We start from the raw sequence: 13,314 nt of genomic DNA on the forward strand, positions 1-13,314 counted from the left end.
TACCCGAAGCGGGAGCTTGCGAAGCCACCGGAAGTGCCGCCGCTTGTCCCAGAAGGAGGTCGTCTACTGCGCTACGCGGTGTCTTGGCCGTCGCCGTCTTCGCGGTGTGATGCATCCTTATCTTTATATAGGAGGCGATCACACACTTTACCAGTCGCACAAAGTGGTTTGAGTCAGCCGCGGATTCGAACATGTGATCATGTAACTCGGGGTATAGCTTCTCAAGGTGACCGGAAAGCTCTGTCATAACTGAAACTGTCAATGAATCGGAAAGATTCCCCTTCTTTGGAAGGCTTGTGCCATGCAAGTTGTCTTCTCTGCGTATCACTTTCTCTGTGGTCTGGCAGATGTAAATTGTAGATGATGACGGCTTCTGCAGACTACCACGGTTTTTCCGGTCAAAGAAGGCCAACGGACTTCTCTCCGACACAGTTGCTGCGTGGCATGTAGCACAAGGGATCCTTCTGCACACCATCAGGCACACAAAGCCCGCAATGTAGCCGGTGATGTTCCCGATGTACGGCGAGAGCGAAGGAAGACGCTCAGCCTCCCTTTCCAACTCGCTTTCCTCGGAAAGCTCGAGATCATGCTGGAGATCTCCACCACCATTCTGCTTTGCCACAGTCATGTCCAGCTCATCATGAGCCCCGATCCCGCTGCTTACATACAAAATCCGGGTTTCATCAAGAGCGTCACAATTTCCTCGTCCTCCTTTGACCTCAGTGTGCACAACTAGGCGTTTATAAGCTGCCACAAATGGCGCAACTGTGGGGTTGTTGTTCCACCCTCCTTTGCAGCGTATGGCAGCGAAGAAGAGTTCAATGTGGTCTTGCGAGAGCTTGTACATCAGCAGGTAGCGCAATGGGGCAGCTTCTCCAAGGAGCAAGGAAGATGCCAGTCCGATGGTGCTTTCAATGCTCAAGAGAAAACCAAGAAAGGCAGTCTTCCGCGATGTTTTGAAAATGGCAATCCCTGTTGGCCCAGTGAGGCCTCTAATGTACTCCTTAGCTTCCTCCAGAAACGACAACCAGATACCCTTGCTGCCAGGCCGAAGGGGTGCTTTAAATTCCTTAGCCACAGGGTTTCGCGAATTCAGGCAGTCAAACAGCCGGTCGAAGAGGCGAATGAACTTCGTAGTCACTGGCGAATCCTTGAATTGAGGCAGCTTTAAGTCTTCCCGACAGAAGTCAATGGCGTCTGCCACACTGGCACTCAATGTTTGGGTCACCCAAACATTGAGTGCCATGTGCCAAATATCACCCAGGTGTGTGGCTTTGGGCAGTGGTATATATCACTTTTGCCATGCATGTGAGAAGCTACATCCGGGAAAGATCTTCTTGCAGGCCATGACTTTGCGTAGTAATGATTGGTGCACAGAGAAGAAGAAGTCTCACTTTCTGCAAGTGTTCCGGGAAAGAAAACAGCGTTGGGATGGCGTCGCTTTTCAGACGCGTCCTTGAACCCGAGCGGTCAAAACACGCCTCGGTAAAGTGGCTGCTGCAAAGTCTGCTGCCTGGAGATGGCTTCCATTTGTCCCTTTTGAGGTTCACAACCCACTGCTGGTACAAGTGGGGCTGGGAACGCGGAAACCTGCAACACAAATACCGGACAGCTTTAACACGCCGTTCAACGCATCGCAAATGCTCCGTGCTCATGCTCCATGCAAGTCAGTTACGGGGAATTAAGAATGATTTAAGGGCCATTACGCAAACGTCTTTCCAGAAGACTTTTCTGGCCTGCTTGTGCAATTAACAGCACAGCAGGCAGGCATTCTTTTGAGAGAAGTCCAGAAAACACGCACGCCGGCAGCAGTCAGGCGGGAGCAAGCACCGGCTTCCGGGACAAGGCCGCCGACTTCCGGTGGCTTCAAGCCGGCGCGCTCTAAGCGCCATCCAGCTCCCTAAAGGCGACAATACACTTCGACGTGACCCGGCGCGCGCGGTGGTTGCGCTGCGTCACGCCAGGTTGGCTACGCCGCGCCAGGCGTATGTCCGTCCCCCTACAGTTCAACGTCGCGCAGCTGCCGTAGCCGGAGTAGCGCATGCGCAGAAAACCGCGCTGCTCCGCCGCCTGTGGTGGAACATCGAAACAAATCTTTTCGCGCGCTATCTCTGTCGGTAGCGATCACCACCGCGGACCAGACTGTTTTCTCGGCGATGGCACGGACACAGACACATGCGGCAAGACGAAAGATTATTCTCGCGTTGTTAGTGCGTCGTCTGCGTCGCAAGAGGAACAGGTCTTTCTACATAAGGGATATATTTGAAAAGCGTCCAGAGTATGGAGAATACCACCACCTAGTACAGGAGCTTCGGCACAGTGATCCTGAATATCATTTCAAGTATTTCAGGTAAGTGACAACGTTGCTCCTTTCGGAATTGTGTAGCTTCAGCTCGGATAAGTATGTTATACGTAACTGTCATGCATTTGTCGCACGCAGGATGACAAAGGCATCATTCGACAAGCTGCTGAGCCTTGTATACCACAAGCTTGTTCATCCTCCAACTCACAGGAGACCCATTTCACCGGCAGAGAGGCTCGCGGTGACATTGAGGTAAAATATATGCTGACCACATTTGCTAGCAGTTAGCCAATGCGGCCACGAGCCGACGTGCATGCATGTGTACTGTTGTTCTAGAAAATTACGCTTTTTGCTGACATGCCGCAAGCATTCGTTCCCGTAATATGCTTTTTTTTTTCGTGTTCCCTACTTTTCGTAATTTCGAAGATATGGAACCCACGTATTCACCTCCCTAAACTTCCCCGTGCATGACATTAAAGTAAACACTGGTTCACGTTAACTTTTTTTTTTCTTGATCGGTTATATTTCCGAAAATTTTCACCTCGTATAATAGTTCTTCCTATGCAGTCTATATAGAGTCACCGACGAACTATTCTCGCTACTGTCTGTGGCCCTATGGCGTCTGTGAAACGCGATGCCGACATTAAAGAATATAATTATGCTGATAACACTTTCGTTCAGTGTAAACATGTATGTCAAAATATTTGAACCGTAATTATATGAACTGTTTTTTTAACAACTTTGCAGATTTCTGGCCACAGAAGGGTCCATGGAGGACATTGCATTGAGCTTCCGAATGCATGCTTCTACTGTAGCTAGGATACTGAAGGAGACATTACCAGCGATCTGGGACTGCTTGAGGCCCCTGGTACTCGCACGCCCAAGCATACAGAGGTGGCGCGACATAGCTAAGGAATACCATGACAAATGGGATTTTCCAAACACAATAGGGAGCATTGATGGCAAGCATTTTGCGATCAAATGTCATAACAAGAGTGGCTCCGACTTTTACAATTATAAAGGTTTCTATTCACTAATTATGCTGGCTATAGCAGACGCCAAATATAGATTTCTAATGGTGGACATCGGAGCCCAAGGCCGATATTCAGACGGTTCTTTATTCAAGGGAAGTCCCCTCCAGGCAGTTTTTGAAAAGGGTGCTTTGGGGCTGCCTTCAAATATTTCGAGGTGGCTACTTTGTTTGGTTGGTGATGCAGCCTTCCCTTTGCGGACCTACTTGATGCGGCCCTACCCTGGGAGAAAGCTGGATGATAGAAAAAAGGTCTTCAATTACCGCTTGTCGAGGGCACGCAGGTGCATTGAAAATGCTTTCGGCATTCTGGTCTCCCGGTGGCGGGTGTTTCTTGGAACGGTGCAAGGTGCGCCAGAGCTCCTCAACAACATGCTTCAGGCTGCCGTATGTTTGCACAATTTTCTTATGGAGGACACTGCCTACTGCCCTGACGAGTACAGCGACACGCTGTGCGGTGAGACGGTGCATGACGGAGAATGGCGCCACACTGTCACTGAAATTGGCACAAAGACAGTGCCGTCAAACAACCGCTCCACCTCAGCTGCCATGGCAATGAGGGACGAAGTAGCAGACTATTTTATGTCTCCAGAAGGTTCATTGCCGTGGCAGCTGAAGGTTGTCAGGCGATGCTAAAATCTCCTGTAAACATACATGCATAGTTTGTACCCTTAATGTTCTCTTCCTTTATTCCTAGCAGAATACAGCGCATTCAAGTACTGTGTTCTGTAAGACTATTATATGTAATACTTTAAGTATTTTTGCTGCATTTCTCTTAAGTTTAGCACTGCCTTACAAACAGATTTTTTGTGGATTGTTCATTGCTGTTTGTTTATGTGCTTGAACTATGTGCATATTTTGCTGGTTTTATACGCAGGCAATCCACCGCTTTTTATGTTACCAAGAATTGTAGTTTTCATTCTTTTTCCGAGTAATCTGATTATTTCCGCATTCAGTTATATTTGTAACACTGTTTTTCAAGCGCATTATTTTAAGCATTTTTGGCTCTTATGTGTTTTTTCTGCCATTTTTCTGTGGTGCCCTCTTTCCTGAGGTACCTTGAAATAAACAAAGCATTCACGTTTTTTTTTTAGTCTTTCAACTAATACAATGTGATTTCGGAAATGTCACCCTGACAGGTTAATTTCAAACCCTTCTTGCATAGGGTTTGTTAGCAATGTACGCCAGTAAGTGAAAATCGATGACCAACAAGCTGTTATTTTGTTATATGTAAGCTAAAAGCACACTGTAGCGAATGTTTTGAACCGCGAGGCATTTGTGTGTCTTTTTATATCAAGTGTGCGTGGCAGAGGTCTGTGAGCTCGTTCTTTTTAAAAACATTTACCGCATGCATAGATAACATGGAGAGCATCACGTAGAAAAAATGGAATTTAATGATAACTTTCAAACGAAGTGCACAATAAATCAAGAGCAGTTACACTTACCTATGTATTAATAACATGATATACTTGTGTGCAACACAGAGATAAAAATGGAGATATTCAGATAATTTTACACACACACGCACACAAGGTGTACGTATGCATGTTATCTCAACTGCCAGCCTGCGTTGTCTGCTTGTTCTGGGATGTTGCATTGGAAGAATATGAACAAACCTCTGAAATGTGTAGAAAAAACACCTGACAATAAAACATTCATCGTCACGGTGGAATTGAGCCCTTTGTTTGATGCTGCATGAAATCTGTTCCCTATGTATTAGACATATTGTGAAACTTTTGTACTACTATATACAGTGCTCAAATACATTGCATGTGGCAAAAGTGAAACGTTTGATAAGGTGCACAATAACATGAAAAATAGGCAAAAATATCTGTCACATATTCTAAGACATTGCCACATTGGAAAGACAGACTAGACATGCAAAACAAGTGCACTTTTTAAAGCATGTCATGCTGGAAATTCGCACAATAAACAGAATACCACTCTTAATTTAATGCCAGAAAGAGATCTTGGATAGTAATGGAACACACATCACCAAGAAAGAAATGCTCACAGTAACATACTATGTGGTGTTCAAGATACATAATGTTGTATACATATTGTCCGTGTACTGGCACTCAATATATTTTTTCACAGCATTGGTGAACAGCGTATCACTTGCATTATATCACATTTGTAGTCTCTGTATTGATAACCCGGCATGGAAGCTTAGCAGGCAAAGTGTAGCTCTGCGAATAACGATGGTTTGTTTCTGAACCTTGTGGCCGCATATGGATAGGAGCGAAATGGCAGAACACCCATGTACTTAAATTAAGCAGCTTCATAGTGTATCACAGGCAGTCAAAATTAACTCCATTTACAGTGTGCCTCATAATGAGATCATGGTTTTGGCATGTAGGAAACCATAAATTGCATTTGTATCAATTTTTGCTACTTTTTAATGCGATAGCATTTAGGAAATTGTTTCGCAGAATATTCGGTGTCGGCATTGCCCACGAGCAAAAAGAGAAGCATAACAAACAAGCAAGCAAGTAGACCTTACATGATTTCCGATGCGAACATAGTACACTTACGCTATCCTGTTACCTCTAGAAAACTTATAATTTTTAAAGTGCAGCATTACTTAAAGAGAAAAAAAAAAACATATTCAATTGAGAATTATGATAACCAAAGTTTAACTAATGTTGATGGTGTGCACATCGTTTTCTTCCTCCATTTCTGCAATCAATGTCATTATTCGTGCTTTGCACTTCAGTGCCACCTTACGTGGCATGTTGTCTAAGCTGAGGCCAATGGATATTCCAAATGCCTCATTTTCTGCCATTTTGCTGTCGAGTTTGCACAACAGCTGCTCTTCATAGTTGTCATTCTTTTTCTCTTTTTTATGCTTTGGTGCAGCCCCTTGTTTACCGGTTTCAGGTGGCCGTTCTGCCAATGGTGGCGACGTTGCTGGCATCGATAGCTCCTGTGGGGAATCCATGGGATTTTCAACACCTGAGGGTGATGGCGGCGTATTTCCCATAGTTGCAAAGATGCTCTCGGCGGTCTCGCCATCATCACCATAAGTGGCTGGCTCCAGACAGCATGTCATTCTGCAGAGAAAATGCATACATTGTTGCAAAGGGAAACAGGTGCACGACTGTCAACTAAAAGCATACTTCTGTCCTCTTTAAATTTGGATGCATCGCTCGCTCAGAATGCCGAAGAATCATTCGGACCAATAGTATCAAGTGTGAACTACAATACCGCTCAACTCACTTAAAAAAAAAAAACGGGTTTCATAAGTGGCGTGCCAATCGCGGAGCTGTCCACACGCGGATAACTCAGCTATGTATACTTCCAATGAAATCGGCACTATCATTTGGCTATGGGACCATACAGTTTGTGCCTATTTTGTATAACATATGTGTGCAATAAGGAACTCAAATAAGAGCAGAAATTTTGTCGAAGTACTCAGTGTTCATTTGCTATTTCGTGCAAGGATTAACGGGACAGTTGTATAGTACCCTGAACATTCTATGGAGGATGAAATAAGTGGGCGCGGGCCGAGGCAAGTACAACAAACTCGTATATGTTAAGTGAACACTGATGTGCACTCCGAAAACGCAAAACGAATCACGATCGCGTAAAGGGCACAGAAAACTCCCCCTGCTTCACTGCATGACACGATTGTGGTGTGCGGAAACCTTTATACAAGAAAGCAAGAAACCCAGTCATAAAAACATAGTCGTCTAAGTGTACGCAACATAAGCAGGTATGAATGTGATCACACAACTTCAAAAATGCGTGACTTACTTCCTCTGACGGCCGCATTGTTTGTAAAAGGCCACGGACTCTGTGAATTCCCAGGCCCGTCGAGACACGTAGCCGCTGCCACTCCTTTTCGTCGCTTCAATAGCTTTCAGTTCACGAGTATACCGATCCCTCAGCCGCTTCCACAGTTTAAGGCACTCATCGACTAAAATAGAGAAAACAAGACAACAAACAGGCGCTGAGTGCACAGCATGTCCGGACACGTATACAATGCCACAGGAGGCACTGACAATACAAACACGTGTGTAGCACCGACGTACCTTTTGAGAGGCCGGAGTACACACGTATCTGCTCCCACGCGTTGCTTTTTCGCTCCGCATCCCGGTAGTCCATTCTTTTGGTGTCGTAGACACAAGGATGTTGCTGGACGGCGTCCAAAAACCTCTCGATTTCAGAGCCGCACAGGTCCGGTACGCTTGCTTGCGAAGACGCCATCTTCTTCTGACAGCTCGCCGAGTAGCGAGTCTCTACTTCGACGAGAGAGGGCGCTAGGCGCTAACTTTTTTGGCGTGGTCGGCGCGAAATGCACTCGGTTGCATTCGGCGCCGGACGATGCCAGAGCGCGCTAGATGCCGCCGTTCGCGTCGGCGCCAGGTGCCACCGGACTATAGAGGGTCGCGTTTTCGCCAACATAACGTCGCCATGACGCGCGCGCGCGCTACGTCGGAGTGTATTGCCTCCTTAATGGAGGTCAGTGATGCGAACGGCCAGCCGCCCTAATCAAAATGCGCTTTGAAACCCATTTCGTTTTACACGCAACAATAAATTATACAAACAATATTTTAGTTATTATTTGTTCAAAAAAGCTATTTGAGCGCAGAAGATAATAAAAACTTGTTTAGTTGTTAGTAAAAGAGTAATTTTTTACTATTTGTGCAACTGCCGCCGCAATCGAAATGGCGCTATAAACGCATCTAATTTTAGTCGCCATTGGCTCTATAGACATGTCACTCCACAGGCTGGACCGCGTACTCAGCCGCCTGTCGGGTGATCTCCACGATACAAATTTTGAGTTGCCGAATGTGTTTTTTACGACGCCAGCGGCGGAATAGGCTGTGTCGTGCCTCCTAAAGGTGGAGGAGACGGTTATCCACCACCGGATTCGCTCTGAGAGTTCAACATTTTGCTCTACTGATAGGGTCGTGAAACGTTCCCCCAAAATTTTAAACTACGCGTGTTTTCAAAATCCTGGCAGTCTCTTCAATATTATACCTCGACTCGTTTGATCGTCTGTACTCAATGAATACATAAAAAAAGCTCAATTTTGGTTTTCCAACTTACGTTCTTGTCAACTGTGCAAATGACGTCACTTTAATACAGCCAATGAAGTTTCTCAGTCGTTGACAAAACATGGCGACGCAGCGATGTTTTTGAGCCTTAGTTGACCGTGGTTCGTAGCATGATAGTGTTTGGCGCTGTCACCATCCTCCATGGCCGTCACCACCATCCGACTTTCCCAAACTACAGCGTCGTCTGCTTGAGGGGAGTCGGCTCAAGAACAAGGCAGCGGTGGTGGTGACAGGAGACTTACGTCCATCGACTCGGTCAGATCAGGCCCTTCGACGCGACGTTTGGCACCAGGTCCTACTGGGGTTATGGCGCGAGCGGTTCGCGGGGCGTGGCCATCGTTTTGATGCCGCGCTTCACGGGTTCCGTGCTGCGCTACTTCAGGGACACTGATGGCCGTCTAATGTGGATGGACCTCGATTCTGGCATTCGCATCGTAAACGTGTATGCTCCAAACGACCTCCGCTCGCAGAAAGAATTCTTTGCCGCATTGGATAACCACCTAGTCGGCCCCTCTCGAGTCGTACTGGTGGGGGATTTCAATTGCGTGCTAGATCCCATTGACCGTCGAACTTTCAGAGGCACTCCTCCGAAATGGTCAGATAGGCGTGGCGAAGGCGTACTGCGCGAGCTAGTCGACGAGCTGGGGCTGATCGATGCTTGGCGCGCTCTTCGGCCGGCCCAGTCAGGAATGACTTGGACTGGCAGGAGCGCGCGAAGCAGGATCGACCGCTTTTACGTCTCGCCGTCACTGGCTCCCAGTATGCATTCCGCGTGGTTAGTTTCCTCGGCTTTAAGCGACCACAGCCTCCTTATCTTAAGGCTCGCCGGCACAGACATCGCAGCTAAGGGTAAGCGGCCGTGGCGCCTAAACGCCCGGCTCTTAAACTACAGAGAAATACTCGTCGACGTGGCGCGTTTAATACAACGCTAGGTACACGCAACACCAGAGCTAGACGGCGACAGGTGGGACGAAGTGAAGGCCGACGTCGCGGAATGCTTCCGGTCGTGGGGCAAGCGCCGAGCGCGGGAGGAACGCGAGGAGATAAGAATTATCTCCGGTGTGATCCTCCTGCTGTCTCGGCCAGAGTCCACCGGCCCTGGCATTGCGTCTGCGTTGGCTACGCTTCGTAAAGAGCTAAGAGTAGCGCTCCAGCGACGCTGGGACGGCCTCAAGGCCGTCGCTCGCACTGAGAGATGGGAAATGGAGGCTTGGTGAAAGTCGAACCATTTTGCGGCGACATCTAGCTAGGAAACACACGCCTCTGATGTCCCTCATCGATCCAGAGACAGGTAGCTTAGTGGAAACGCCGGACGGGGTACTTGAGGTGGCAAAGCGGTTCTATGAGAACCTTTACGCTGAGCCAACTCCGCCCTCGGCCGACTTTCCGTTCGTAAAAAACGATCAGGTATTCGAGCTCTGCGACTCTCCCTTCGTTGAGGAGGAGCTCCACGCGGCCTTGGTGACTATGAAGCGTAATCGTAGCCCGGGCACCGACGGTTTGACGGTGGAATTTTACGTCAAACTGTGGGAAGTGCTCGGGAAGTCTTTCACCGCTCTGGTGAATAGGCTGCTGCGTGAAGGGACGCTGTCAACGACTCAGAGGAAGGGGCTGATCACTCTCCTTTGCAAGGACGAGTCGAGACGCACCGACCTCAGGGCGTGGCGCCCCATCACATTACTCAACTGCGACTACAAGCTCATAGCCAAATGCCTGTTAGGCTCACTCCAGTACTCAGTACTGTTTTGGGACCATACCAGGCATGCAGCGTTAAAGGACGATCCTGCCAATTACATGGCTTCGCGATTAGAGACTTGATTGAATAGGCGAATGCACGGGACGTCCCGGGCATTCTATGCTCATTCGATCAGGAAAAGGCGTTCGACAGAATAAGCCATCACTTCATCTTCCAAGTTTTAAACGAGGCAGGATTTAGTGACAGGTTCGTTAGCATGATTAGAGCTCTGTATTCTCGGCCAACGTCTGCTGTCATCATACAGGATCGCGTCTCGGAGTCGTTTGACGTGTGCAGGGGAGTCAGGCAGGGCGACCCGCTCTCGCCTGCCCTGTACGTGCTCGCGTTCGAACCGCTTCTGCAGCGACTGTCTGGCGACAGCCGACTTTCTCAGTTTCCCCTTCCACCGGGCGCCCCTCCCGTCGCGCTGTTTGCCTACGCAGACGACTTGTCTATCGTAGTCCAAAACGAGGCAACCGTTTGCACCGTCTTGGAAGTTTTAGACGAGTACTGCGAGGCGAGCGGCGCACGCGTTAATCGGTCGAAAAGTGCAGTAATGTACTTAAACTCAGCTCCAAGCAGCGCGCAGCCCGTACACGGCTTACCCGTGAAGGCGAGGCTGCGCATTCTAGGTTTCCACTTCGAGCCGGGAGGCCTGACTCCCGAAAACTGACGGATAGCGGAAGAAAAGCTTGAAGCCAGAATCGAGGAGTTCGGCAAACTCTCTTGTCCGCTGACTGCAAGGGTAACGATCACACGATCGTTGCTCTTTTCGGTTTTAACGTACGTGGCTAGCGTTATGCCGGTCGCGAGTCAAACCAAGAATCGCTTGGAAAAGACTCTCTTCGAATTTCTAAGGAGCGGTTCATGTATTTACGTGGGACGCCCTGTCCTGAAGCTGCCCAGAGATCAGGGAGGACTCGGAGTCCCGGAGTCCCTGACCTGGGGCTCATGGCCAGGGTGCTTCACGTCAGATGGACCCGAGTAGCGTTAGACTCGGACATGACACTCACTCGAAGCTTCGCGTCGTTCTTCCTTAGCACGCGCTTACGGCAGTTCTCGGCGGGCGCCCTCTCTCACAGCGTGCCCCGTGCGGGAACCCCGTCAGCTTTTTACGCGGGCGCGGCTAGGACACTCGCGGAGATTCAGCGCGTCGATCCAGAGTGTGACGTAGTCGAGGTGCAACTCCAAGATCTAGTCGGCCTCATAACCCCGCCTCCACCCGAGCGCTACAAGATGTTGGACCTGTGCCGGCACAAGCCGAACTGGCATCTCATCACTGCCAGTTTTCTCGACGCCAGGCGTGCTACTTATATGTACCGCCTGGCAAGGGGTTGTCTGCCTATAACGTACAGACCCAACACACCAAACATCCAGCGAGGTGTTTGTCCATTCTGTCATAGTCGAGAGGCCCTGGTTCACATCTTTCACGAGTGCGCCCTTCCAAAAGCCCCACTCCGAAAGATAGCCGACCTATTTCAGCTCCCGGGAGTTCCTTATCCCACGGTCCGTTATTCAAGTCCGCTCCCGTCTCACGCGGTCAACCAGTTCGTGCTTCTTCTCGTAGAGTGCCTGTACCAAGTTTGGTTGGCGCGATGCGAGGCTGTTTACCAGGGGAGACTGCCGGGCCTCCACGAAGTGCTTGCAAAAGTGCGGAAGGAGGTCTGGTTTCATCTCTTTCGTGAGCGGTATCGCCTAGGCGCGAAGAAGTTTCTCGAAACCTGGCACCGACCGGCAGTGATCTATAGTGAGTCTAAAGGGCAACTAACCATCCAACTATGATGGCGGAACATCTAGCAGCAGGATTTGGCGAGGCATCACTGGCCTGCATGCTTTGTATAAGTCCAACAGCGCGCTTATTCCGCGCTAGGACAAGCCACCACGCCTGGGGATTCGTTAACATTCTGCTCGGCAGCGCCTTCCTCCTCTTTTCTCCGGGGGACGATAGTTATAGCGCGAGAACAAAACGACGACACAGAGACAGAGAGTGTCGTCGTTTTGTTCTCGCGCTATAACTATCGTCATGCCATACCAACTAGCCCAAGCTGCCACACTCTCCGGGGGAACGCGTTTTCGTTCAAAGAGCGCGCCCCTCCGCGGGCGCTCTCCCCTCCTCTCCCGCCTCTCTTCGAGGGAAAGAAAGCATGCACTCTTTCTCCCTCCGAGCTAAACCGGGGGTGACGGCTAAACTCGTTTCCTTCGCTAGCCCCGCCGCCGGCGTGCGTATTCCGGTCTGCTGCGCGCGCGACCGCTGCGACGCGCGCGCAATTCAAACCGCTCGCTGGCAGGCAGCCAGCGGGCACACGCCTGCCACGTGTTCCTCGCGCGCGCCGATCGTCTTCAGCGCGCCGCGGGGGCGTGGCGCAACCGCTCGCTTTGAGCGGGGACCATGGGGGTCTTCGACCTCCGGTCACGATGGAGAGGCCACAGCTCCGTGGGCCCTGACCTCGTCAGCGGCACTAAAGAGTGGCCCCCTTGTCTGGGAAAGGCACCGACCATCTCGCGGCCCCACGCCGCGAGATACGTCGCGTCCGCACGGTGCTCTGGGCGTCGTGCGGAGGCGGCACCCTTGTCCGGGTAGGGCCGTTCAACCGAAACAACAAAAGACCCGTCCCCTACCCAGGGGCGGGATCCTTACCGGGTTGAACGTAATTGGATGATGAAGGGTTGATGAGTGACATGTACTCTGGGACGAGGCGCTTTCGAGAGCCAACTCCTCTTCCTTTCTGACAACGGTAAGGAGCCTGCGCCCTTCGTATCGTGAGCACTCATATCGTGATCGCGTGACAGAACCTCCGCTTGCGGAAGCCCCGACCACGGGTTTCTACTCTGTATGCCCCTACTATCGGGGGACATCGTGGTAGATAGCTCGAAGCAATTCTCCGCGCTGTGGCTCGCTGGGCAGCTTGTGAGAACGAACGTTTTGCACTTTGATAAGTTGTGCGTGCGGCACCGTCTGACGACGCACATGGTTGACGTAGTGATGACTAAGCGCTGTACACATCGTGTGATCCAGTGTCTGATCCGGCGCGTGACGATTCATGACACATGGGGTGAACGAGCCATCAGCGCTCAGGCCCCGCCCACGTACGGCATATCAGCTTGCACACACGGAAGACATCGTATCCCCTTACAAAATAAACAACCTCACACAGTCACGGCTCGTTGTTTAATAACAGTGCTA

General features: G+C 50.0%; 1 protein-coding gene across 1 annotated transcript; it reads right to left on the reverse strand.

Annotated features, from left to right (window-relative positions):
* Positions 1 to 4,708: 4,708 nt before the first annotated feature.
* Positions 4,709 to 7,845, reverse strand: LOC119177270 (uncharacterized). The gene is made up of 3 exons (XM_037428715.2): positions 7,367 to 7,845; positions 7,089 to 7,251; positions 4,709 to 6,385 (listed from the first exon to the last, which is right to left on the reverse strand). Exons 1-3 carry the CDS (start codon positions 7,539 to 7,541, stop codon positions 5,968 to 5,970), a joined length of 756 nt encoding a protein of 251 aa, XP_037284612.1. The 5' UTR covers positions 7,542 to 7,845; the 3' UTR covers positions 4,709 to 5,967.
* Positions 7,846 to 13,314: the final 5,469 nt, after the last annotated feature.

Source organism: Rhipicephalus microplus, unplaced genomic scaffold (genome assembly GCF_043290135.1).
Source record: "Rhipicephalus microplus isolate Deutch F79 unplaced genomic scaffold, USDA_Rmic scaffold_48, whole genome shotgun sequence".
NCBI lineage: Eukaryota > Metazoa > Arthropoda > Arachnida > Ixodida > Ixodidae > Rhipicephalus > Rhipicephalus microplus.